This window comes from Pomacea canaliculata, linkage group LG6, assembly GCF_003073045.1.
Source record: "Pomacea canaliculata isolate SZHN2017 linkage group LG6, ASM307304v1, whole genome shotgun sequence".
NCBI classification, from domain to species: Eukaryota; Metazoa; Mollusca; class Gastropoda; order Architaenioglossa; family Ampullariidae; genus Pomacea; species Pomacea canaliculata.
The window spans coordinates 26,671,936-26,699,551 of NC_037595.1; the positions used below are offsets into that span (position 1 = coordinate 26,671,936).

Sequence of the window (27,616 nt, forward strand, 5' to 3'; positions counted from 1 at the left end):
TTGAAACTACGCCCTTTGGAAAACACAATATTGTGTGTCAAGAACTTGTTGCTGCACCTGACTGGTTACAACTGAAATTCAAACAGACACTGGTTCTCCAAGTCTGTCTAGTATTGGTTAGTCATGTCTGCGGCATCTTGTTGCATTAAGCACTGTATTATAGTTTATAAGATTTCATATAAAATATTTATCAGATAACTGAACTGTGTGGGAGCGAGACGTTTCCGAGGAACATAAAATATAAGCTAGCTGTCTTTTCTCGAGTGTGGTGTAGTGCTAGGCGCTAACATGTTTAAAAATGAAGGTTTATGAGTTACGACAATCCTGTCGATGAAAAATAGTATATTGGTGAACACATTCAAAATGTCAACACTTTCTTCAAATGAAATCATTTTACTGATTACATATCACAGTGCACTTCAAAGTTCCTAAATGTAGTCTGACTTGGGGAAGAGCAGAACAAACTTTACAAAATGTGGACTCGTGATTTAGGACCTGCAAGACATTTGTTGCTTAAATGACGAGGCATTGAGAATTATTATGATAATAATATAAAATGCGTTGCACTATAAAGCAAGCTCAGTACCTTTTACAAAGCAGAACTGAAAATACAGCTTCGTGAGCACGTACAATCATACTATGCTTTGCACGTGCAGACCTCTTTTTTCATGCACTTCTCTTTATTCATCTCTTTCCTTTACACATTTCAATATTTTAAGAAGTTGCAGGTGTGTAACACATTTTTGTCTCGTCCTTGGTCGAACAGACCTCTACAGAAAAGTTACTTATTCGATTAATTTGTTGGAGCGCAAATTGCATTGAGATCTTTTCACTTTGAAAGTGAAATAAGAATTCTGTTTTAAATCGGCTTCAAAGTGGATCACAGTGTCCGAGAGAAGACTCACGAACTTGAGACTAGCTGTTGGTGCAGCTCTTGAAAATAATACTTTTTTTAAATTTAAAAAAAAAACAACTGAAAAGGGCAGTTGGCGGAACGACGGCCATCTTTGCGACACAAGATGGTGGCTAGCAGAGTCTGCACGGACGTGTATAGGTGGACTGCTGTCTGTCTGCCGAGACCAACGCTTAACTTGCGAAGGTCTCCGCTGTTAGTCTTGGCGAACCTAAAGAATGCCTGAATAAACCGGAAGCTTTGTACACACCTGCCTCGTTTTAGTAGTTAATGAGGGGGGGAATAATCTGCCAGCAGTCCAGTAATACAAGTTCGTGGTTTCTTAATCTTTCAATGAAAAAATTCACAAAATAAGTTTAAACAAAATCTAATGACAGTAACACTTAAAATATTGTATTTTAAACGCTGCTAAATTGTATTATTATCATATGTTTGTAAACAATCTAAACATCCAACTATTGCAGATCGAATACGTAGTACTCAGTGGTCCAGTTCAGTCCAGTGGTCGAAGAAACATCCACTGGTGTAAACAAACAAAAACAAAAAACAAAACAAAAAAAAAAAAAAAAACACGCCCATGCAATGCATCACGAAGTTTGCTTGATATTTGAATCTGACTTTGTGCACTGCTACAAGTATCCATGGGTTGATTTTGAGAACCTGAATTTGACTGAGGGGCCGAGTCTCATATAGCAATGAATTAACAAATTACGGATTTTCCTATGTGAGCTATAATTTTCTAAGCTAAAAGGCTGATGTGAAACTTTGCTCATACTCTTTTCTTTTTACTCAAAAAGCACAAATCAAATTCTAACAAAAGAGAGCGTTCTGTTTTTCCAGACTGTTGTTTGTCTGTTCTGGTTGTTAAGTGTATTTGTCTATTTATTTTACATCAAAAACTACTCCACAATCCTTAACTCCTTCTTCCGAAATATCAAATAACGATTTTCCGGCCGGGGGAATCAAAAAGGGGGAATCAAAAAAGAAAGGATTTCCGTTTCAAGTTATTGCACTCACACAATGGTTTTCAAGATTGCAAAAACAAGAATGATCACAACTGTGCTGTTGAGAGGAGAACAATAAAGACAAGTAAATCCACTAACAAAAACTAGAACAACACACCCAAAACAATTCAGGACAATGGGCAATTCTCGGATGCATGCCCACGTAAGAACGAATATCCATCCTTGCACCGACACACGCACACAATTCACAGGGCTGGCTATGAAACTCAATTTCTCTCTCTCTTACACACACACACACACACGTACACATGCACGTACACTGAATAACAAGATATTTCACGCAAGTATTGACAAGTCTACACTTTTCCCTCTTGTCACACCTCAGTCTCATATCATACATTCCTAAATCCACGTGCATCACAAGGAATTAAAGATGGTGCTTGGAAACATTTTGATTTCAAACTCGGGGACACTACTTATTATTTATCTCCACGCTCAGTTTATCTAGAAAATTTCAGTGTGGGTATGACGGTTGATAATCAAGTGCATACAACCTTGCTGTGTTATCTTGTCATCATAGTCACTGTGAACATTTAGCAGCTGTGCATACCGTTGATGCATATTCATCAAAGAGCAGCTTAGAAACAAGAAAATGTCTTCAATGATTTTTTTCCCTTCAGAACTACAGATGTATAATTTTTGTAATCACCGGATGAGGAGATTGCGTGGCGGGATTTCTCGCAGACATCTCTGTCAATTCGTGATGACATCTTTCCCGACTTGTGATCCACAAACTTGGAAATCAGAGATGATATCGCAACATCTTCCTAATGTCTATGATGGAACTTACCTTCTCGTGCGCAGTCGTCACGTGTGTCGGTCAATTCAATTTCGGAATTAAAAAAAAAAAAAGGGAAATACTGCAAGAGAATGGCCATGCCATCCACTCCTCGCGAGTAAATAAATAAAGCAGCTCAAGCAGATCGGGGTATATCGGGTATTGTGCTCGACTCCCAACAATTCGTTGGCATTGATTGTTATTTGATGATAAAGGCCCTCGGCAGGGTATGTGCGTAAACAGTGTTGGCAGGACATGGAACAGGTTGACTCATTTCTTCACATAGAAGTCATTTTTACCTTATTGTGTGTATTTTTAGGAGAGGAGAGACTAGAAATATACGAAAGTCCTTTACAGTATTGTCACCTCGTTAACTTTAATTCGTATACATCCTGCATCACTGTCCACACGATGATTATCCAAGAGCTTCATCCATCTCTTCAGTTGAGCAAAATAATTTCAGTAAAATTGCAGTCTGTTGCCTTATCTTCCTTCAGTGTTTTTATTGCCCTCGACAAAAAAAAATAAAAAATAAATAAATAAAAAAAAAATAAAGTCTTGTCGATCACTAACGACAATTTTAGCGCTGCTGCTGCTGTGCTTGATGTTTTATCCTTTCATGATACCTTGCTTTCTTATTCCTCCCTCCGGTCTTTTATTGTTCTAGAAAAGGTCGTCTCTGAAAATACGATCTGTTTATTTACTTTGTGAATAAGATCTGTTGCAACTGTTGTTACTCAGAAGTAACAATGGAGCGTCGCAATGGTAACGGCCGGTCTCGACCGACAGCCTGCAGGTGTGATCAGTGTCGTCACTCAGGTGATTGATTTTGTTTAGTCTTCCGCCTTCTGAATGACTCGACTAATTGGCACAATACACACATAAGATGTGGGTCACGAGGTCAAGTCTCATGTCCACGGCCTCAGGTTCCTTCGTGAAATGGCCAACGGAATGAAACGTGCGAGTTCTGGCCCTGGGCGATGGCGAAAGTAAAAATTGGAGAAAATGAGGCTGGGACAGGGAACTGGGGGAAGGGGTGGCGACAAGACCGGTAATTTTCCTTCAAGCATTCTGTGACAGTCGGCGGCAATGACAACAGAGAATTGTAGGACAAGTACCAGAGACACGAGTGGTGATGTGTTGCGAAGGAAGACATGATCTTCCTCTTACGAACTACAGAACTGCATGTTTCGAAGAAATTTCCGAATAAGTTCCCATAGCAACCAGATGATCCTCTAGAGCTTTGGGAAAAGATAAAAGTCACATGGAGAAAGATCAGATAAACATGGATTCTCTGGGTTGTGTGAGCAGTTGCATTGTTGAGAAGCAGCCTTGTTTTTCTACCTTCACTGCTGCCCACTGGATATTGAGCAAGAGTATCAGACATAGTTTTATCTCGCATGATGATAAATGAAGTCCCAACTCCCCTAATTCTTCTTCATACATACTTCCAGACATTTCAGAAACAGGAATGCGTCTGTGTCTCTCAAACAAAAGGCAAATAATTATTGACAGATTTCATCAGCACTCGGCACACGGCACATGGAATTTTATGTTTGGTATTGATGGACTGTCCATGTTGTTTATGTTTGTATCAGCAGCCGATACCTGCGAGAAAATGAAATAACAAAAGAGACTCTTATTTTTCAGGACCCAGGGAAAGGTATGCCACAGAAATCATTCTGAGTTCCTTTCCCCAATCAGATCCTTCATCTGTGGGAGCTCGAACAGAAGGGAATGTAAGGTGTGCGTTTGCAAACCGGCGAAGGACTGTTTGAAAGAGTTAAAATAAAGTAGCCACAGAATTCCTTCTTAACTGGGCATTACCGTTTTTATTGTAAAGTTCAAGTTTTCCCTCCCTGCTGGAGATGAAATAACTCGTTTGCCAAGGTTTTCTCGGAATTCATTTCTTCCCCAGAAAACAACGATTCCCACCTTCTTCTTCTCTCTTTCTCTTTTGAGTAGCCAGACATTCTTAGCCATCATGTTCGCGAAGGTGAGGGAAATGGAGATAATCTTGGTGAAAGAGTGATCAATGTCGATGACTTCTTTGACGACGACGGCGATGTCATTGACGTGCCAGCATTTCTCACTGCACGCGCACCATCCCGTCTTCCGCGTCCGCCAAATGAAACGACTGATTCCTGTTGTCACGTGGGGCGGCGTCCACCGCCGGAGTCCCTCCACCCACAGCATGGTGATCATCGTAGATGAAATCATGAAGCTCTCCGCTGAGGCACATCTCGAAGCCCTGCTTCATGCGTGTCATGATGTAGTCGAAGAGAAGGCGCCAGCTCTCGCGCACCTCGGCGATGAACTCCTCGCCCAGCTCCATCTCCCACGCGTCCAGCATGCACTTGCCGAAGGAGGTGAAGTACTCGGGGTGGAAGCCGTTGAAGGTGGCGTGCTTGGCGCCCAGCAGAAGCAGCGCCTCGTCGACTTCGTGGGGATCCTCCAGGTTGTCCACCAGCGAGGCCAGCACGCCCATGAACTTGGTGGCATGCTCCCGAAAGGTCGGGAGTGTGTGCAGGTCCTCCACGCGCTGGATGCTGGAACAGGGTGCATAGTATACTAATATTGCACAACGAACTCAGTGCTGCACTTTACAAAAAAAAAAAAAAAAAATCTGAATAATTGTTGTTGTGTCAATATCTAGCTAGCTGGTGATGACAACGACTATGAAAATGATGCGCCAGGTTCTAACTAAAAGCTTCACCCTGAGCCCAACGCGCGCACGCAGTCCTGACATTTGAATAAAAATTTTTTTAAAAGCCAAAGAATAGTGCTAACATGCATGATGGGATTGTGAAAGAGTATCGGCGGTGGCTGCCTTCAAAGGAATGTCTGGCAGCAACATCGTTTTGCTTCAGCATCGTCTGACTACCGTTTGCTGGTGATGTGATGGCGCAGGGACACCAATATGTTGTCAGTAGAGATCGGACTTGTTGCGGGCTTAGAAAGTTTAGCTTCCCCTTCAACTTCCTGTCAACAGTCCTGTCACCTCAAGTCTCTGCTTGTACTAAAGGTTACAGTTTTTATGCTGTAAGTTATCACCGATGTAATGGGTGATAGGAATAAAGAGGAAAGGGAATATCCAAAATTCAACGAGTGATAGTTACAACTTGCTTGTTCAATTTATATTTGCATTTTGTGCACCGAGTTGAAAGTTTACATTTTAATTTGCTCACCTATAGTACTTATAGTAATGACTGCTTTAGGCCATCTCTTAACTCTTAATATTGTTGACAATATTAACCCTCAAACAAGGTATGGCAACTCGATATATATTGTATACTGTACTATAACGATGTGTCTCTATAATTTAAAACTAGATTGCGATTTTCTTTAGAAGGAAGCGTGTTTAGTGCCCCACCCCGCCTCACTTCTGCTTAGTGTGTTTTCTTCTGAATGATTGTTACATAATGTGTCGAGGGTTGTTTGTCTCTTTGATGTTCTCTGGACTAGAACCTTACATAGCTCACTACTCGAAACACCATGGTGTCCACCCACCAGGTAACCACTGCCGTCCATCATCTGTCAGCTATTTTGGGAAATACAAGTTCATCGTGTGGTTAATGGGGTGTAATCTCGGCCAAGTAACGAGAGTGGCATTTGTGAAGACAGTTGCTGAGACACGCTGGTGGGTGAGCTCATCTTCCGAGCGAAATCAATAAGATACACCTGGGATGCTCAGTTGCCGTCAGGTGTAATGGCCCTGCATGTGTAATACCCTAGCTTCAGAGCAAACGAAGACAGAGAGGCAATAGGCAAACATATACACATATAAACAAATACATGTACATACACACAATGACAAACATACGTATGTATATACGCAGAATTTATACATACATTACACATATTCGTAAACAGATATACAAAGGCAGCTAGGGAGGGGGAGATGGGCACCACCCTCAGAAAAAAAAGCTCCAAGAAAAGTGAGGTCTCTCACACCTCACTCCCTAAACGACCTCAAAAGGCGCGCGCGCGCGCACACACACACACAAACACACACTTTCCAGAATACCTGTATTGGTTGGTTACTTACCTGTACGCCCCGAGGCCGAAGAGTTCAAAGACGCTGGGCATCTCCCTGAAAATTCGTTTGAAGACCTCGACGCCCACGCGCACATCACGTGACAGGACGGGCCAGGTGCTGCGGATGGCGTCGATCTGGTTTTCGCTGAAGCCCGACACGTGGACCTCTGGCACCACGTGGGCCGCCGCCACCACCGTCGGTTTGCCCATCTCGCAGCCCATGGTGACGACGATGCTGTTACCTCCGGCTGCTGGTTACAAGCAGGTCGGCCCTCGTTTTACACCTATGCACGAGTTCCCTGAAACAAGGGCGCAACCAACGCTCTGAGCTTCTTCACGTGTGTGACCAGCGGAGGGCATGGGGTCGGCTGCATCACGGACCCACAGATAGGGCAGTGCTTGCATGAAGGATAGCAAGCGGGTGATATGAAAAAAAAATTGTTTAGAGAATAGAGGGCTGGGAAACGAACTGTGATTAACAGATTCTTGACACGCTCCCAGGTAAAATACTGGTCTCATAAACCTATATAAAGCTGTGTAAACACATTTCTCCGTTGAGCATTACTCCTAACAACAGTCCACTCCCTTTTCAGCCCCTCACCCGTTTCCGTTTATTGCTACTTCTCTAGCCATCATCCTCTGCTGAATCACTACACTCTTAGTTCTTGTTACCTGATTCCTCTTTCCGTTTTCTATGTTTGTCTTTTATCAGTCATCAGTACATCCTTCTGTTTTTTCATCTCGTTCTTGTCTCAACCCTTAAGACCACGCTTTTGAAGAGCCTGAGTATGGGCTTTACAAATCACGCATTTTTTATTGTTATTATTAAACATATATCTTTAGTGTTTATAAACATAAATATTTTATTACATAAATATATTTTATTACAAATAAACATTATTTAGTTGTGGATACATACACAACTCCTTGTAAGTAAATTGAATTACATATTTTTAGAAACATGCTTATAGACTATATCAAGAGAAATTGAGAGAGAAGCCAAAAGATCAAAGATGAAGAACTCGTATTTCGACTGTGATTTCGCCGACCTGTCACAAGTTTGATGAAGCTGTGACATCGACTTCACATCGGAGGAGAAAGACAGGCAATGGTGGCAATGGTGGCAATGGTGGCAATGGTGGCAATGGTGGCCTAATCTATTTTACATCAGTCCTGCCTCCAGGGATCAATAGCTTCGTCCCTTGCTTGTGGCAGCCCATACCTGCCACCATGTCTATCGACCTGCACTCTCTCATTCATTCCTGCTGTTTCCAGGTGAATCACAAGTACTACCGGTATGTTGATTAGAAGCTTAGAGTTGATTAAGTCAGATGAAGTGTTCAACTATCTTTGTAATGTTTCTTAAGATTTAATACATGAAACCTGGAAGGAGAATAATCAGATGTCATTTCGTTAAGAAAGTATCGTGGGTCGAAAAATATAATTAACGAGAAAATAATTTTTATTACATTAAAATTAAAGGTAATTTAAAATTCATTTTTAAAAGTACAAAAATGAAACACGATAAACACTACTATATAAATGTAATTCTGCTAAAAATAAATGTAATACTGTTGCAATAATGTTGCAGAATCTGGACATCAAACAGGCGTTGCCAAGCAAAGAAACATTTCTACATCTCTCATTTTTATTTACCTAGCTTCTTTACGGCGCTTTCAGTGCACGATGCCCCCGTGTTCACCTTGGCTGGCTTCTTAAAGTCCAACTCATGTTGTCTGCTCATTAACAAGCTGCCAGGGAGAGCAGTCATGAACCAGAGATACATCGATACCCTTTGGTTTGTTCTGTCCTCTAAACACCCAGAGCCCGACCAATCCAGGTGGAGTAGTATTCATGAAGCAAAATTATGTCATCGTCTGGAGTAAATCAAGAACAAAATGCCTTGGTTTTTTTTTTGTTTTTGTTTTTTTTTTTTTTTGTTTTGTTTTGGTTTTTTTTTTTAGTTATTCAGTGACTATCCGGACTCCGAGGACACTGTTTTACACCTGGGATTGCAGTTATAAATCAGTGGCAAAAATTCATGTGGTAAAGCAGTACAAAGAATATATATATAAAGCAGTGGCGTAGAAAGCTCCTAGGCCGACAATGAACGACGTTGCCACTCACATGTTACGAAAAAAAAAAAAAAAGAGGAGGAGGAGGAGGCAGCAGCCATGCACACACACACGCTCATGCACGGTAGTAGAATCGCAACATATATATGCTGCTTTCAGTGTTAAACAAGAAAGAAAAACCCACTGAAAAATGACTCATCGGGCTATCGCAATTGCAAGAAATTATGTAATATTCAGAATAAGATAAATTTTATACTCATATTAATGACAATCAAGGATGGCAAGCCAGTGTGACAAAAAAATAACAACCCTGTCTTCTTTGATTAATGCCTTTTGTTTTGTAGTAAAATACTATTTCATTTTCCAGGTAGATAAGATCAAGGATAGATAACTTATTTTGCTGCCCTCTTAAATGAAGATTTGTCCTTTCTTTCTATTCCTTTATCTTTTTTCGTATTGTGTGAAGAATCACATTTCAATCACTATATATGCGTCTATAGGTCTAAAACTGTTATAGGCCTATTCATATTTACAAAGACATAATCATACTTTAATAGCATATGGTGCCCCCTCGCCTAACTGACGAGGGAAAGGCGGGAGTCTAGCTATCAGTCTTTCTTTTCTTGGGCAGTGTGTGATGAAGGTGGACTTCTTGCCCTGCAGCGTCCATCCTTGCCTTTGATTAGCTCCGACTGTCAGGAGACGGAACGGGGCTTGAGATCGCGACTTAGCCAAGATGGAAAACGATATGACCGCCTATGCAACCCAGCCCTTCTTATCTTGACTAAGCAAGAGCTTAAGCCAGAGGAAGAGCTGTCTTAAGACAGAGATCGAGGTAGAAGTTAGGGAAAACTGACCGACTGTAAGTCAGCACCGTGTACTCCTACTTTCCCTTGTACGGGGAAAACCATTTCCAGAAACGCCCACAAGAAGTTCCGCCTTTATTCTTGTCTTAAATTTTAAGCCGGAGATCGCTTGCGTAAGGAGCTTAGGCTTAGTGTGCTTATCTTAACTGCAGTCTTAACTCAAGTTACGACCACCTAACGCAACTGTCTCTCTGTATTATCTCAAGATCTCGCTGAATACTAATTTCAAAATTTCGGTTTACTTTAAGTCTGACACGATACAAAGGGTTCGGATTAGTGGGCATCGTGGGAATTCAAGGCACCGCCCTGTTGGTCCAAACTGATTTCAAACTTCGGAAGGAATTATCCTGTAAGTATTAAGAACCGGATTTACAAAGTGGTTATAAAGAGACTCTGGGCAGCTTTCATCAGATTTGGGCTCGCATCCATTTGCTGGTTTCAGCAGCATCTTCTTCTCAGATTCCACACTCGAGGGCAGAGAACATGCTGTGGGCAAGTTTTGTAGGTGTGGTGGCTCTCCTGTCTCAACCTACAGGAGGAGTGATGCCATTTTCGGTGACAGATTGCTGTAAGGCTTTATTTATTTACTTTGTATGGCAATGAGTCGTTTACCTGTCAGCTATTTCATTGCTAGAGAATAATTGCTGATTGATAATACCAGAAACACCTTGTATTACAGAAAAGGAGATGTTTTAAAATATTTTCATAAAAAGTTATAAAAGTGTGACAATCAGTTGATTAGTTAAGAATTATATTCATGTTTCGTAACAAGAGGAGTAAAAGTATATAATAGAAAAAATTTCCCGTGTATTACATGTTCAACATGCATGGAGTTAACTATGGTTTCAACAAGCTGAAATCTTACTCTGTCTGCTCTTCTACATCATTCATTAACATTTATTTTTACTCGCTTCATGTTAACCGTTCTTTGCTCTGCTTCAAGGAGGCGACATCACAATGTGTGTAGTCTAAGTCCAGCGGATATGTAACCGGAGATTTTTCCAGCAAGTTCATCTTGTTTTTGTTTGTCATTAATTAGACTTGACTTTTATTTTCAATGTCGCTCTTTTTCCCGACTTTCCCTGTAGCGTCCAGCAGGCCAGTGCTGACGACCTCTGACGTCATGGTCATACCCTACCCTGTCCAAGTACCCGGGAAAGTGACCGCAAGGGGTAGGATCGTCCTCAATCGTCCAGTGGAAGGCGACCTGACGTTGGAGGTGACAATGAAGAAGCATGTGAAGTGGAATATATGGACGCCTGTTCCGTGCGTGGGCAACATTGGGAGCTGGTGAGCATCAGTAGGAGAGGACAGACCATGGTTTGTGCACAACTGATGCCTGACAGCTGACACACAGACGCCATTGAACTCTTCCTCGTGAAATAACAAATGTGATAAAGTCGTGCCAGAAAGCATAACATGTTTCTCCCCTTACACCATTTTCTCTCTCTCTCTCTCACACACTGGGCTGCTTCAGTCCGACTGGCGGACGAATGTTCTATTTTACAGCAGAACTCCATGCCATCTTGCTTGCCTTGCAGCATGCCCACCGCTCTTCGGAGCACAACTTTTTGATTATTTCAGACTCCCTTTCTGCACTTCAAGCTCTCATTTCAAATGATTCTGACCACCCCCTTGTGGTACAGGCTGCCAAGGCTGCATGTCAGTTCCCTAGTAAACTTCCATCACTTATTTCATCAGACTGCAAATCTTTATTCTCGGCCAACATTTAGTCCTTATGGCAAAGCCACTGGGACACTCTGGGCCAAAACAAGTTATATGCCACCCTTCCCTGCCTTTCCGACCGCCTACCTTCTTGCAACCTTTAAGGCGGGAGGAGGTGGTCCTTACCCGATTAGGGACAGGACACACCTATGCCAAGGACACCTCTTGCGAGGTGAACCACCACCTGTTTGTCCCTGGTGTAGAAGAAATTTTAATGTTTTACACTTTCTGATTATCTGTCCGAAGCTTCAGACTACCCGTTATCAGTTTTTTTTTTTTACAGAGAATTCTTTATTTCCCTTATTTAGACCCGTCCCATCGGCAGCAATCTTTTTCTTTTTTTAAAGAAGATAGGAATTTACCATCAAATATTAACATTTTGTATGTTATGGGTTTCACCAACCCTTTTTATACTTTATTCACCTCTTTACATCTTTTACTTACTATGTTGGTTTTTTACAAAATATCATATTTATATGACTTGGGAAAACTAATCCCTAAATCTTTAAAGTTAGAGCTACCTTTTGCCGTGATATAGCCCTAGTTGCTGGCACGGCATAAAACACAAACAAACACTCTCTCTCTCTCACACACACACACACACACAAGCATTTACTATTACTGCTGTTTACAATTCGTTTTCATTATGTCACCATCGTCATCGCACACATCGCCACCTTTACTATTGTCATTGTCGTTGGCATCATCACATTGGCGTTTGACATCAAAGAAGACGAGAGACTGGTTGGACTCCTGTGTGTGAGTGCAAGCATGTCATAATTCACTGCGCTCACCACAGCTAATGCCAAATGTTAATTAGGCCTATGTGTGGATATTTGTGATGACACGAGCTTGTTTGTTTCTGTGAAAATAATGTTTGTATATCTAAAGCAGAAAGATACTATTTGTTGTGGAAACAGTATTTAGCGCATCCCATTGATACCAAAAGAGTTTTGAAGTCATGCAGATTCAACTCGTTCTTCTAAGACTCGCATTATACTGTGCTTTTGAATATCCTTTCTCTCTCTTTAATTTCCTCCTATTTTCCATTCATGTATTTTTATTTTCTTCTCATATTGTACTCTAGCTCTTATAAAAATCTCTGCACGATGTTGCCTCGTCTTCCATCGAAGGTAAAGATCCAGACCCCAGACTCCGCAGGACTGGAATGTCCCTTACCCGCCGGTGAGTACATCCTGAACCCGAGTGTCTTCACGATTCCAGAGTTTACAGGACCACTTTCTTGGCTGGCAAAGGTAAATATTTTGTTTTTACCAACACAAATCGAAGTTACAGCGTAAATACTCAATAATTGTGTTCGGGTAGCCTCAAAGACATTCAAAGATTTACAGAAGAACCATAAATGCAGTGCAGTCATAGTTTCTAACAACTGTAGATGAAGATTATCTAAGAGCTTTGTTGCTTATGAGGTCTTTGTGTGTGTGTGGAGATAAAGAGAGAGAGAAGGTGAAAACAGTCTGAGTTAAGACCTTTCCTTTTCTTTCTTTCTTTGTTCATTTTAGCGAATGTATTCATCAGCATTGACCACTTTTAATATTTAATCATTGATGCTTGGTTTGGTCATGAAAGTATCTCTTATTGATGCCACTTGTTAAGAAATGTTTTTACCTTATCTAGGGGGACTTCAGGCTGACAGCCAAGCTTATAGACGACAGGACTGGTGAAGAACTTGGATGTCAACAGGTAGAACTGACGATAACCTAGCCTCCTCGGAAATGATGATATAAAGGCCGACAAGTTTTCCCCTGCGTTCAACCCTCGTCAAACTGCTTACTTTATTCTTCTGTATTGTATCTACAAAACAAGCGAGATCACTCTGTAAAATTGTTTTGTTATTTATAAGAGTTTGATGAAGACTACATAAACCTTTGACTATTTCTCTCTTTTTTCTTCTTTTCTTAGTTATCTTATGCCTGTCAGTTTTGATTCATGTATTACAGTTTTTGAACTGCATTGAATTGCATTGTCTGTTGAAGAAATTAAAACTGATCCAACCTTTCAAAAACGTGTAATTGCCTTTTACAATTTTAATCCAGCGTTTCTGTTAAATTTACCTGAAATTATTTCCAAATCGAAAATCTTATTTTCTAAGCAGATCGTTAACTCAATCCTAATTTTTTAGTCTGGCAACAATACAGAATATTGTTGACTGTACGTGAGATATAAAAGGTGGAATACAAAAGAGAAATTACTCCGGGATTACGAAGCTGGCTGGCAAAAAATCCCGTTGGATCGGAAGTTTTGGATACATGTCCATGATCTCTGGACCGCCATGGAAGTTCTGCTATGTCAAGAATGTCGGATTGGGTTTAATTTAGCAAGGAAGGGTTAAAATCTTATCTCTTGGGTCAGGTTTACGTAGAACAGATACAACTTATGCAAGAGGACTTGTGTCGCGAAGTCTTGGGGAAGAGCACGTGGAGAGGGTCAGAGGTCGTCGCCTCGGCCTATCACACTCTCGATACCTCTACCACTCATGTCGACATGCACTTATACTAAAATGCTATAGTCAGTGTAATGGGAAACATCCGCAGACCTCAGAAGATGGGATGGTCTGTGAGATTCCAGTCCTGTCCATACAGGTCTCTGCATAATGCAATGTCTGTGGAATCCGGTCAGTGCATCGTAACTACGGAGACAAGACATTTGTTCTTTAAGTTCCTCATTTTGCCCGAGGGTAACGACCTCTGAGGTCTGCGGATGTTTCCCATTACACTGATTACAGTCCGTTGGAAACTTCCGGTCTGCAGCTGGTGTCGAGTTACCTGCGTTACACCGACGGTCTCAAAGGATGAAGCAGACACGAACGATCATCTCTGTGCAGAGTCAAACACAGACACACATAGCAAGGGAAAACGGATGCATTCAAAGCAACCAATCCATAAATGCCTGGTGACCATGTTCAAAACAAACTAAATTGTTATTAATATTTTTAGTATCGACTAACAGCAAGGGTCTTCTTTGCAGGACACCCATTGTGGACTACAGACAACAACTATGTATAATTGTCATCATATATTTATGTCTACCTATATTTGACCACATATCTGTTAAGACAACCAATCAAGGAAATTCTAAAAAAAACCTGGACATATTAGGATATAACTGCTGTCGCTGTTTCTTCATCTTGGGAGAACAATCCTCATTTTCAGTAGGGTCATTTCTATATCAGGGGAAGACCACCGTGCACTGAAGACTCTTTTCTCGGAAACAACCTTTGACATTTTTGAAAAATGCGTAGACGACGCCGGAAGAGGAAAGCAATGTAAAGCCGTTTCTTTGCGAGAAGAGCTAATTATAGGAGTGGTTTACAAGCACGGCTTTCTCGACTTTCATCGACTTCAGGACTGACGTCAATGAGTTGATGATGGTCCTGGTCTCTCAGTCGGGGCAACAGGCAGACAAACAATGAGGATGAAGGCAAACCATACACATGCCAGATTTAGAAAGAAAAAATTCCTCTATAAAATGAACATAAAAAAATATATATATACTACATAAAACTAAAAATAAGTCTCAAATATAGGAACAGAACAATATAAGGGATCCAGTACAGTTCACCGCTGCGGTCTTTCCCAGGTTTTCTGGATAACAAGAGCAAGAGACAACAACAGGAAAAGATGTCATCAGCAACGGTAAACAACACCTACGACGTCCCTCATCTACTCTAACCCCTCCCATCCTTCATATTCCCCCGGATCCCCATCTTCCCCCTCTCCCCATAGTGCGAAATCACATTTAGGTGGAAAAACTTTTCCCTTCCAACGACAGCAACAGGGTTTAAAAGAGAGTAAAAGTTTAAACATACTTGCTAAACACTAAGAAGAAAATTATGCGAATATCCAAACTAAGCGATGGGAAAGTAAGAAAAAATAGGAATTAAACATTTTAGGCCGGCAAATACACGTCGGCTAACTGATGAGACATGTTCTTAATTTTTTTTTAAAAAGTTTAGACCTTATTTTCCCAGTTTGCAAATTTTGCTAAAGATATTCCGTGACAGTAAAATCGTTCCCGCATAGCTCGGTATCGAACTCTCGTTTAGACCAGTGTAACACTCAAGTGGTTTCCAATACAAAACTCACCTTTCACATCTTCACAGCCAGGAAAAAATAACCGGGAACGTGTATGTAAAAGCTCAACTCTCCATGAAACGAAGCAACAACAAATTCTCCTTTTAACAAGATCCCCTCTCATCATGTTCCCCTCAAATCATCTCCGCCCCCAAAACAAACAAACAAACAAACAAACAAACAAACAAACAAACAAACACAACTCACGGTTGTTGTCAACGGAGATGCGAGTAAACATGTGAGGACACAAACCATTTAATGTCAAGGAAGGAATCGATGAATCGGCGCTAATGCCTAACAGCCCATGCCTTTGGCAGGAAATGGGATGACGGATTAATGGAAGAATAAAAAAGGCCCGCAAGCTGTCCGCTGCACACTCCTGCCACGAACCCATTGACAGATACACTCTGGTCGATTGACTCGCGAATTAAGATGGAGACTACAGGGACAAATCGTGGAGTGAGGTCCACCAAGGCAGTCCACCTCAGTGCAAACACACACATGCCAACGCCTGTCTGCTTCTGAGCGGCGAAAACACTGGATGGGAGGGGCAGTGTGCTGATGTATTAGTATTAGAGAAGTCCTTAATTGACCACTGCCATTTTAGATGCTCACATTTCCATCGAGTCCAGCCCTCTTCTTTTGGCCGCCATGGCCAATGGCTACTTACTTCCGGTACAGGCAGAGAGGCCTGCCTTACTGGTGTTCTAATGATGTAACCATTGGGGTCACGGCTGAATTTTCTGTATTCCTACTTGATATATTAGTCTGGCATCAACTTTTAAAAGTAGTCTATTAGTTAATGTATCATGTTATGTAAGTGTCTTTTCATTTAGCATATTTTCACTAAACACATGATGAAGTCTTCAAAACAGTATACAGTCAGCTAGAACACGAACATGGCCAAGAGTGTGTACATCAACTTTTGCCAAGATGATATGGAGGGTGGCAATGTGGTCAGTACATGACCTATCCTGGCGAAACCCTACTTGTTCTGGTCTCAGTCTCTTCTCTAGTGCCTTCCTCAGTCTCTCTAGAATTACGCTTGTCAGGACCTTTCCTTCAGATACACTGCAGCATGATCCCCTGCCAGTTGTTGTACTGGGAGAGGACTTCTTTCTTTGGTAATTTGACCAGGTGGCCTAGCTTCCAGTCTGTTGGTACTAGCTCTTGTTCAGGATCTTCTGTAGGAGGGGCTGTAAAATTGTTGCTGTTGTTTCTGGGTCTGCCTTTAATGCTTCTAGGGTATGACATCCGGGCCTGCTGCTTGGACACTTTTCATGCTTTTGATAGCTTTGATGATTTCTGTCTTAGTGGGAGGACTGGTGTTCAGTTGCTGGTGGTATGTCAGGTAAAGATGGTGGATGAGGTCGATTCAGGATCTCTTCATAGTGTTCCTTCCAGCGGTCTCTTTGTCCTGCATCGTTTGTTATGCAAGCCCAGTAATTAAAAATGTTTTATAATTCTAAGAAAAGATTAATTGAAGTTTCTCTCTATATTGAATTTGAAAATCTCCTTCTGTATGCGAGCAAATAATCATTCCGGCAGATTGTATAAACTTAAAAAATATTTTAAATGCATATTCATCACATTGCTACAAACAGGTATTTAAAAGCTCTACTTTCACACCAAAAACTTCTTTAACAATGAAGGAAAATTGTCAACGAAGTTAATGAAATTTTACACAGCACAGAAATTGATTAAATAAAAGATAAAACAATTAAAGACCAATGTTTGTATTATCTTTAGCATTATCTTCCATTTCATTCACACCACTAGGAAAATTGATTAAACATCATAAATACTTTATTCACAAAGAAGCTGCTTTTGGCTAAAACTTAATTATTGACACCCTATTCAACCAACAGTAAATACAATAAATAACAGCCCTTGCTGGTGTTTAAATAATACAGTCTCTGATTTCCAAGACCAATCCTTTTGAAAGCTCTTTTCCGCCAATCCCTCCATGATGGATCTGATGTTCACCTGAAACTATCAATACACCTTTGCATGTGAAAAACTCACTTTAATCAAATGCACTCAAAACTAATTTATCATTAATTTAGTGTACTTTAATTAATGAAGATTCTTTGCCTTAAAGTGTTGTTAATGTTATAATTTACTGAAATGTAACTTGCATGTGTGCTGAAATGCTTCACACTGATCAATTGACATGTTTCAATAAGTGTTTACATTTTAACTTATAATGTATGCAAAACACACCAAAATGTGTGTATACTTACACGTGAAAAGACTTGTTGGAATCTTTTTGTCAGTTGGTTGGTGCAAGCAGCTGCACAGCACGAGCTACAGATTGTGAGAAATGGTCAGGGACTGGTCGTGTACAGACACATACCCTACGAGATAGTTTTGTTTGTAATTGAAGTTCCTTTGCTTTGTCTCCGAACTCTAGGAACTCTCAAATCTGTCTAGAAATGATAGCAGCCTGTGGCTGAGATGTGCTACCCCGCAGGTAAAGATTTATCTTGTCATCGTGCAGGTCGGCACTGACTGCTGTTCTATTTCTGTAACAAACTCCATCTCGTTATTAAAATTGATTTGTCCCTTCCAGTTTCACTGGCTAATACGGCTGAATTTTTAAAAATGCTTTCAGTAAGGACTTTAAGGAATGCTTTTAAAAAACAGATTACAGGGTGAGTGGGAGGGTAGTCTGAGGATTTGTGTAGTTTTATGTTGTGCAAATAGCAAAGAAACTTGTATTTGTGCAACCAAAAAAAAAAAAAAAAAAAAAAAGGCTGACCAGAAAAACGTCCTGGCTTTTCTTTCCATACATAAGGTTATTTGAACTTGGAAACTTCTTCTGGGTTTTTTGAATAAAAGATATTTTGAGAACGAAATGTCAGCTCAGGTAAACACTTCCGCTTTGTCTATATTGGGATGTCCTAGCCTCATCTAAACACACGTTCTTCTGTCTAGCGGATCATACAAGTCTGTAAATACTTGAAACATTACATTAATACTCCTCTTGCAAACATTTCCTTCTGGCAAAATGAGCTTTTCTTTACAATAAAGGCCACAAAATTAATACTTCTCTAAATATCAGTTCTAGGAGCTTATCCTTTGTCATCATCAGTGCAAACAGTGAGTAAACCTTTTACTTATTCTGCTAATGCATGGGAATGAGCTGTGCAAGCTGGGAATTTATATATACTCTGGGAAACTATGGCTGAAATGAATATACTCGAAAGAATATCTTCCTTTGGAACCTGAAGATCCCAGAGAGCCTGCTTTCTTTTTGTGTGAGAGGTCTGAGATATTGTAATTGTCTTCACATCAACACATAGAGTATGATAATGTAGGAAGTCTGGAATGTAAATAATTTGGTGAAAACGTGTATGATTGTTTTGGATTGTTATTGTTCCTGGGCTCTGAAGGTAAATGTCGGAGAAGGAGGAGGATGGATACTTCTACCAAGCTTAATGTTGCTTCAGTAAAGGTAACTCCAACCTCGATAAATAATTCCTTAAAAAGTTACAGTTTCAACGATGTTTTTCCTCCATCTTCTCATCATTCATGAGGAACTACAACACTCCAGAAGTAACTACACTTCATGACCCAATATATTAATGGCATTTGATACACTCAAAGACCCAGTCAATCAGGCTGGTGGGTTTAAAATTGCTCACAAAAGTCAGTTGAACGAGTAACGAACCGTAACATACCCAGTCAATATTTGCTTAAAACTTAGTTGTATGAAATCTTCCGGTGTTACTCAGAAAATGAAGGTAAGCAATCTAGAAATATCACAATAAAATGTCCTCAGCTTTCTAGAATTTCTAAAGAACTTTTCAGGGCAAAAGCTGGTAAAAATGTTTTTAATGTTAGATATTTTAAGGACGACATTATAAGAACACGTAAAAGCAATTTCTATAAATGTCGTCTTGACAATTTTAAACAAACAAACAAAAAACCCAGTAGCCTGAAGTCTTAAAAGTATCAGAAAAGGCGTTAAAGTAGTATTCTTGTGTGCAGGGTATGGAGGGGCGGGGATGTGTTGGGGGAATCAAACTCACATCAGCATCATGTCAGGTTGTCTTGCCGATGAAAAAGTAATTTAGAAAGTTTAAAGCACAAAATAATTCAACTACGACAAGAAACAACGCTGGTGAATGTCAGGAGAGGAAACATCCAACTGGCTGGCAAGGCATGGCTGGGCAAAAGTTGTCATAACCACTCAGGTTGATTTACAACAAATAATAAAGTATATACTAAACAAACCCCTGTGGGACCCCGGGGTATGCTTGCCTAGCAAGCATTGTAAGAATAGGGTCCCTGCCATCCAGCCAGGCATGTCGTAAGAGGCGACTAAGGTGGACACCTCACCTAGAGGTAAATTAGGTTGTGGTAGGGCTAACAACCCCACCATGTAAAAAAAAGTATGTTACAGAAACTAAAACCAGAGAACTCGTCACAGATGGCGGAGGTAATGAAGCACACCAGGTGACTGGACTAATGACGGACGACAGCCAAACCCGAAAGGGAGCTGGCGCCCCGACAGTGGATTTACTGAAGCCGAGGCAAAAGTTGAGGGTGGGGTGCTGGAACGTCCAGACCTTGTACCAGACTGGCAGGATGCTCCAACTAGTCAAGGAGTTTGACAACTACAACTTGGACATCCTGGGAGTCAGTGAGGTCAGATGGACCGGCACGGGAAAGAGGAGACTAGCGTCAGGACATACCATCTTGTTCTCAGGAAGATCAGACGCTCAGCACTCTGAAGGAGTAGCTCTACTCCTCAACAAGAAAACGGAAAAGGCACTGCTGGAATGGAAGCCTTATGGACCCAGGCTTTTGAGAGCAAGATTCCATTCAAAGTACACCAAGCTGACAGTGCTAGCTTGCTATGCACCAACAAATGACTCTGAGGCAGAAGACAAGGATGCTTTTTACGATCAGCTCCAAGCAGCCTCAGAGAGCGTTCCAGCCCATGACATGTTGCTCATCATCGGCGATCTCAATGCCAAGGTGGGAAGTGACAACACCTGCAGGGAGCATGTCATGGGCAAACATGGAATCGGAACCATCAATGACAACGGAGAGAGACTGGCAGACTTTTGTGAAGAAAACAACCTACTGATTGGTGGCACACTCTTCCCACACAAAGACATCCACAAGGCAACATGGACATCACCAGATGGGAGCACAAAGAACCAGATAGACCATGTCATCATCAACCGAAAATGGAGGAGCTCACTTCAAGATGTTAGAGCCTACAGAGGAGCAGACGTTGCCAGTGACCACACTCTTGTGATAGCCACAGTTTCCCTGAAGCTACGTCGATCACGAGGAAAACAGGCACGTCAGCAGAGAGTGGACTCTGGCAAACTGAAAAATCCAGTCATCGAAAGGGCCTTTGCTATGGAAGTAAAGAACAGGTTCCAAGCACTAGGAGACCAACAAGAGATGACCTTAGATGACTTCAATCGAGTCTTACAGGAATCAGGAGAGAAAATACTGGGCTTCCAACGGAAAAAGAAAGAACAGTGGATCAGAGAAGAGACATGGAAGAAGATAGAAGAGAGAAAGTCAGCCAAACAAAGAATCAACAGCACCAGATCAGAACGCCTGAAAGAACAACTCAGACAAAGATATGCAAAACTAAACAAAGAGGTAAAGAGGATGGCAAGAACCGACAAAAGAGACTACATAGAGAAACTGGCAGATGAAGCAGAAAATGCAGCAAGTAAAAATGACCTGAAGACACTGTACAAGATAAACAAACAGCTAAACAACGGGTTTAAGAACAGTGATGTGCCAGTGAAAGACGTGAACGGTAATGTCGTCGAGGGAGAGGCAGAAAAACTACAGCGCTGGAAGGAACATTTTGAGTCGGTTCTGAACAGACCAGATCCCCCTCAGCTTGCAGACATCCAGCCAGCAGCTATAGACCTTGACATCTGCACAGACCCACCAAGCCTGGAAGAAGTGACAGCAGCAGTCAAGACAATGAAGAGCGGCAAAGCACCAGGGGCAGATGGAATAACAGCAGAGATGTTGAAAGCAGATATAAATGTGACAGCTCCCAAGCTGACTGAAATCTTCAAGCAAGTTTGGGAATCAGGGCAGCTCCCTGTTGCTTGGAAGACAGGGCTTATCTTCAAGTTACCCAAGAAAGGAGATCTTGGAGACTGCAATAATTGGAGGGGCATAACACTTCTTTCCCTCACCAGCAAGGTCTTCAGCAAGATTGTTTTGTCAAGACTGACGGCAACTCTTGAGAAAGACCTCCGACCACAGCAAGCAGGATTTCGTCCTGGGCGATCCTGCTCCGAACACATCTTCATTCTGCGACAGATTCTGGAGCAGAGCAACGAATGGAACACACCGCTGTACATCAATTTCATCGACCTGGAGAAGGCTTTTGACAGCATCCACCGCGAGTCCTTATGGAAGATCCTGAGGCATTACGGAGTCCCTGCAAAACTTGTTCAGGTCATTGCAATGCTGTACAGCGATTTCAAATCCCAGGTTGTCTGTGACACGGAGCTCACAGACCCCTTCAACGTCAGTACCGGGGTGAAGCAGGGCTGCATTCTGTCGCCGTTCCTCTTCATCCTGGCCATGGACTGGATCATGAAGACTTCCACCGACAGTGAGAGGAGAGGGATCAGATGGACCATGACTATGACAGCAACAACAACGCTGGAAGACTTGGACTTTGCTGATGACATTGCCCTGCTGTCACACCGCCACCAAGACATGCATGAAAAAACAAAGGCCTTCTCAGAAACAGCTGGAAACCTTGGCTTGAAGTCAGCACAAAGAAAACGAAAAGTATGAGAGTGAACGCCAGAGTCCAAGACGGCATCAAACTAAATGGAGAAGAGATTGAGGAAGTTGACAGTTTCACCTATCTTGGGTCCAAAATGTCAAACACCGGGGATGCGGAGGTGGAGATTCGAGCCCGACTGGCGAAAGCCAGCCAGGCCTTCGCCTCACTCAGGAGCACATGGAAGGCAAAAAACATCAGCCAGAAGATCAAACTGAGAATCTTCAAGTCAAATGTGATCAGCACCCTCCTTTACGGATCAGAATCCTGGAAGATGACCAAAACCATCAGTAACAAGCTTGACGTCTTCCAAAACAGATGCCTCAGGCGCATACTTAACATCTTTTGGCCAAATACCATCAGCAACGAAGAACTCCACCGAAGAACTGAAACCGAGTCCATCACCACGCAGGTTCAACGAAGGCGTTGGCGATGGATTGGACATGTGCTCCGCCAGCAGACAGCAGACCTTTCCAGAGTCGCCCTACGATGGACTCCAGACGGCCGAAGAAAACGAGGCCGCCCAAAGGAAACTTGGAGAAGAACAGTGGAAAGGGAGATGAAAGGAAAGGTCTGGACATGGGGTCACCTACAGCGGGTTTCAGCCGATCGACATCGGTGGCGGACTCTGGTTGAGGCCTTATGTGCAACCTGATGCACCAAGAGGAATAGATAGATATACTAAACAAAATCGGAAATTATACAAATATAAACATTTAAGAAGCTTGATAAAGATACTTTTATAAATTGTGTGATGATATGACTGGTCGAGTTAAGCTGAAACATCAGCTGCAGCTCCTGAGTAGATTAACAAACGGACAAATGATATCCCACTTTGGTTACTAGGGTACACAAAAAGAAAGAAAAAAAGAAAAAAAAAGGGTTAGGGGGAAATCACATGGAAGGTAATTTCCTTCACATGCTGCGCACTCACAAAACAGAAAATTATGGCGACTAATGGACACTTCAAACCTGGGGAGACTGTTATAGGCTTATTATTATTATTTCTGAATGACGAAGACAATAAGGCAGACAACGATCTGAGCTTGAAAAGCTGACACAATCGATTGGATGGAGAGCTGTGGCCAGGTGCACAACGAGTCGTTAGGCACAAGCTGTGAGTCAACATTTAGTATTCAGCTCAAATCCTGTATCATTATATGGTAACAATGTAATGCTTCGTAGTAGCCAATTAGCTAAATTGTCCTCTCCCAAACAAATAAAACAAAACGAAACAAAAAGAAAGAAAAAATTCAGGTACCTGGAAGTTGTAAAGCAGGTAACCTACCAACTTGTTGTGCACCGAGCCCCTGGCTTTGTCCAATGTAAAATGATGGCTGCGCCTCTCTAGTCACCAATTAAGTCATCAAATAAATAAAAGGAATGAAACACCTGCTCTTCCTGCTGCATACACCCTGGTGCTATGTCATCGACACTCAGTCATCCTAGACCTGGTCAGCTAGTCAGTCTGTCTACCAATAAATAAACGAAATCGGATTTTAGGTAACACAGGGTGTAGTGACCAAGTTGGTGACCAGATAAGGATTGGGCAGGAGAAGTGAAATAACTGGGTTTTTGTAACTATATGAGGTGAGCCTTCCACTGACAACTGAGGGGACGAATGCCCAGAAGATACCTCTGGATATTGCACATAAAAACAGAAGAAGACGGGTGGAGCTCACCCCTTTCCCCTTGTCACTTCGGACAGGAGCAACAACAACCACACACATCGTGGGTGGAGAGGTGAGCTAGAGGGAGGATGTCAGCTTCCGATCTTAAAACTAAATAATTAGATTGTAAAAGTAGAGATATAAAAGTAGTTGGGGTTAGCATTCGGGTGTTTGAATTTAATCGTTATCAATTTGTTGTGGAATTAATAAGGGAGGGAGAGAAATGTAAATTGTCATGTCTTATTGTCTGGAGGGACTGGGAAAGGGTTGAGACCCGTAAGATACCTTAATTTAAGGTATTCTTTCGTATTTTTTAAGATCTTGTATTATAAAACCTAAAATCAAGTGTATTGTTACAGATGAAAATTATGATGTGTGCGTTAATGATACTGATGACATTTTTGATGTATGCATTATTATTGTTACTGATGAAATTTGTTTGGAACATCCAAAGTCCTTTCTTTTGTCTTTGTAGGATGTTTTCGGGCTGGCGAGTCAGCCATGTTATTTTATATTCAATCAATATACAGCTATCATCAAACTTCAAACAGTGTCCAGTGATTGTCGGCTGAAAGCTCGATACAGTCATCATTATTCTTTAGTTCGGAGGTTCTTATTAAATGTACATGTATATGCAGATGTTCAGTTAATAGAAACAGATACGTGTTACTCCTCGAACATTCATTTAGCCCGGGCCTGGTAGATTCGACTTTCGGTGTCGGGAAGATGTGGTCTTGGTTGGGACGAGATGGTGACTGCGGGGTCGATTTGACACAGACAGGAGGTCGACATAACCGAGGCGGTGTGGTTTGGGGTTAAAATCCCCAGCACACACCCCTCCCCCGATTCCTTGATGTCTTTTTACTAATCCACATCAATCGATTATGATTCATTAACGATCTTTTGAAGAAGTCACACGTGTATTAAAATTAAATTATTGTGATCGACTGTGGCGCTTTGTTGGAACTTTCTGCAGAAATCATGTTAAAAATATAAATAGTGCATTTTAAGACATTGTCTGTCTGCCACGATACAGATGTGTTGATCGATTGCTCTTACCTGGACAATTATTTCTCTTACAAATCTTCAGTTCAGCCTAACAATGATAGAATATGCATGACCAATGAAAGCGAAAAGGACAAAAAAGAAATTAAGAGCAGAGCCATGTGGGACCTCTATAGAAAATGTATATTGATTCAAGAATCTTCTAGAATTTTCCAAAAATATATGAGTGACACCAGTAATTCTTTTTAAAATACATGGGCTTCAATAAAAGCACTTTTACTCTTTCGACCTGGGCCAAAGATCGAAATGTCAAATGTCCCCCACCTCCAAACATAAAGTTCACGACATGAGACCCACATGTCCCCAGTTTTTCTGTGCAGGAGGGACCTGCCACAGTTAGATAACACATCATAATCACTAATGATAATTCCACTATTGGTGCAACAAGAGCTAACTCTACTAGCAATTCACTAAAATAAAATTCTCACCTTTGACGAATGGTGACAGGTTACATTCTCCAGCGATCAAACCATTAGGAACCTTGGTCAGAAATTCGAAAAAGATCGACGAAGCCAGTTTGCGACCCAGAATCCAAACCAACCATTGACGAGCAGGTTATAGTCTTGATGGTCAAAGATCCCCGCAAAATGTCTTACACTCGAATGTTCGTCCTTCTACTCTGACGCCATGTGCATCAAACAGGTATTCCGCTTTCCGGATGTCTTCACCTGATGATGATGATGAATTCCACTGAAAGGATGTTTGGTCCAATGTCAACTCGTCTCATCAAACTGATGTATCCATCTCAGTGCAGGTCAAACTGACGTATTCCGTTCAATAATCATGTATCAACTTTCACCATTAGCCGCAAACAAGTCTTCTTGAACGCAGGAAGGTGTTTGACGGGTGGACAAGCGCTGGGAACTAAAAATAGTATCTTTCAATCTTTTAAACACATTAAACCGACCATAAATGTAGTCACACACTAGTGATTGCTTCTGTAGCCGGAACACCATCCAGTCTATGAGACGAATCGCTAACCTGTCGGTCGTAAAGTTTACTGTTGGCACTGCGAGAATCGAACACACAAACGTCCCCTCCCCCTTCCCTGGGGGCAATGCAAGCAGTGGAAGGTGGAAGAATCTCAGCAACGACGCGGATGATGTACAGGGTGAGCAGCAAGCCCGCCACAGAAACGGTCGGCGCTCATGCTCACAGACTGATCGTCCTGCTGCTGCAGCAGTCTGCCTGACACACGACACCTCCGGCACACTGCAGCATGACAGGGATCGCTGTGGCGTGGTCGGGGGACGCATGGGGTAGTCACGCCTACAGTTCCTCCCCACGACCATTTCCGCTGTCGATTTTTTTTTTTTTTTTTTTTTTTCGTTCGGTCTGAAACGAAACGCCGCCGGCGTGGTCACACATGCGTGACTCCAACGCCTACTGCAGCGCAGTTCACGCGCAGTCTTTTATTTCTCTCCTCCCTTCCTCACTCGTGCGACACGGAGTGTCTGTAGCCAGCACGTGCTGAGCACTACTCACGAACGCCGACAAACAGACGAGGAGGAGCACGCACAGACTTTGATACAAAGCTCTATACTAATAATTATAAAAATGTTTAGCTATAAGCCTTATCCTACTGACAAAGGAGAACTCAATGCGTTTTCACATATGAAGTCGCAGGGGCATATGCTTATCAGCGTGAATGAAATGTGTCCTTCAAGTTCAGTCACCATCATTTAAATCATATATTCTCTCCCTCTCTCTAACTCACACACACATAGAGTTGATAAAAATTTTATTCCCAACGATCAGGTGTCACCTTCAAGATCAGGTGTCGGAGCCGAGATACGAACCCACGACTACCGACTCACACTGTCGGGCGCTTTTTATACTGCGCCACCAACCCCCCCCCTCCCAGCTCGACCGACACCACCTCCCCTTTGACTATAGCACCAGCAGCAGCAGCAGGATGTAGTAGTACTTGATCTGCAACTCGAGAAACATTCTCTCTCACACACACACAACGCACGCACACTGATCTGGTTTATACCTGCCAGGTGGGCGGCGGCGGTGTCAAAGCACCTGTTGACCTATATAGCATGCCGTCACTTCTGTACCGAGACTTCAGGTAAGCAATGCTGCAGGTTTGTAATTTCCCCCGCCTACAGCTGACATGAAAACGAAGACAGCTAGGGCTCGGCTGCATGTACTTACCTACACTGGTGGAGACAAAAGCCGTTAAAACACGGGTTATTTCTACACTCCAGACAACAAGTCATGATGTATGAAATGTGTCGTGAAAAATGTAATCGCTTGTCACACCTGTCGAGCTCGCAGACGCGATATACCATTCCCACAGGTCCCGGAACCGTTGCTCCAAGCATACCACCATGCCAGCAGGTGCTGTAGGCCGGTTTAGATTAAGCCAGATTATTTATTGCTGGCCCAGTCCTTAATCAGAATTACCTAAAAATTCATAATTACTGCCATTTAATGGCGGGGCAACCTGTAAAATTCGATTAGCTTGGTGAGAAGACAGAATACAGCCAGCTGATGATGCGGCATCGCAAAGTATATCGAGAAGCAGGAGATTGTCACAGGAGGCTGACATTCAGTTAACGAGTCGGCGCA

The 27,616-nt window shown here is 42.0% G+C and overlaps 2 protein-coding genes across 3 annotated transcripts; one reads left to right on the forward strand and one right to left on the reverse strand.

Annotated features, from left to right (window-relative positions):
- Nucleotides 1-1,204: 1,204 nt before the first annotated feature.
- LOC112566896 (neuroglobin-like) lies at nucleotides 1,205-27,297 on the reverse strand. 2 transcript variants are annotated; one of them, XM_025243316.1, is made up of 3 exons: nucleotides 25,468-27,297; nucleotides 6,765-7,053; nucleotides 1,205-5,265 (listed from the first exon to the last, which is right to left on the reverse strand). In XM_025243316.1, the coding sequence occupies exons 2-3, from the start codon at nucleotides 6,974-6,976 to the stop codon at nucleotides 4,806-4,808; spliced, it is 672 nt and encodes a 223-aa protein (XP_025099101.1). In that variant the 5' UTR covers nucleotides 6,977-7,053; nucleotides 25,468-27,297; the 3' UTR covers nucleotides 1,205-4,805. The 2 variants fall into 2 exon arrangements, with proteins under 2 accessions (XP_025099101.1, XP_025099102.1); XM_025243317.1 differs by lacking the exon at nucleotides 25,468-27,297 and having other exon boundaries at nucleotides 6,765-7,498.
- On the forward strand, nucleotides 10,094-13,446 carry LOC112566897 (ganglioside GM2 activator-like). The gene is made up of 4 exons (XM_025243318.1): nucleotides 10,094-10,263; nucleotides 10,784-10,985; nucleotides 12,508-12,676; nucleotides 13,059-13,446. The coding sequence occupies exons 1-4, from the start codon at nucleotides 10,179-10,181 to the stop codon at nucleotides 13,143-13,145; spliced, it is 543 nt and encodes a 180-aa protein (XP_025099103.1). The 5' UTR covers nucleotides 10,094-10,178; the 3' UTR covers nucleotides 13,146-13,446.
- Nucleotides 27,298-27,616: the final 319 nt, after the last annotated feature.

What these genes read in the sequence shown, in the direction of transcription:
- LOC112566896 (XM_025243316.1), bottom strand. Translation starts at nt 6,976, where the DNA reads ATGGGCTGCGAGATGGGCAAACCGACGGTGGTGGCGGCGGCCCACGTG. An exon ending in TTCGGCCTCGGGGCGTACAG is followed by an intron (nt 5,266 to 6,764) that starts GTAAGTAACCAA and finishes ACCCTGTTCCAG; the next exon opens with CATCCAGCGCGTGGAGGACC.
- LOC112566897 (XM_025243318.1), top strand. Translation starts at nt 10,179, where the DNA reads ATGCTGTGGGCAAGTTTTGTAGGTGTGGTGGCTCTCCTGTCTCAACCT. An exon ending in ATTTTCGGTGACAGATTGCT is followed by an intron (nt 10,264 to 10,783) that starts GTAAGGCTTTAT and finishes CTTTCCCTGTAG; the next exon opens with CGTCCAGCAGGCCAGTGCTG. An exon ending in GTGGGCAACATTGGGAGCTG is followed by an intron (nt 10,986 to 12,507) that starts GTGAGCATCAGT and finishes ATTGTACTCTAG; the next exon opens with CTCTTATAAAAATCTCTGCA.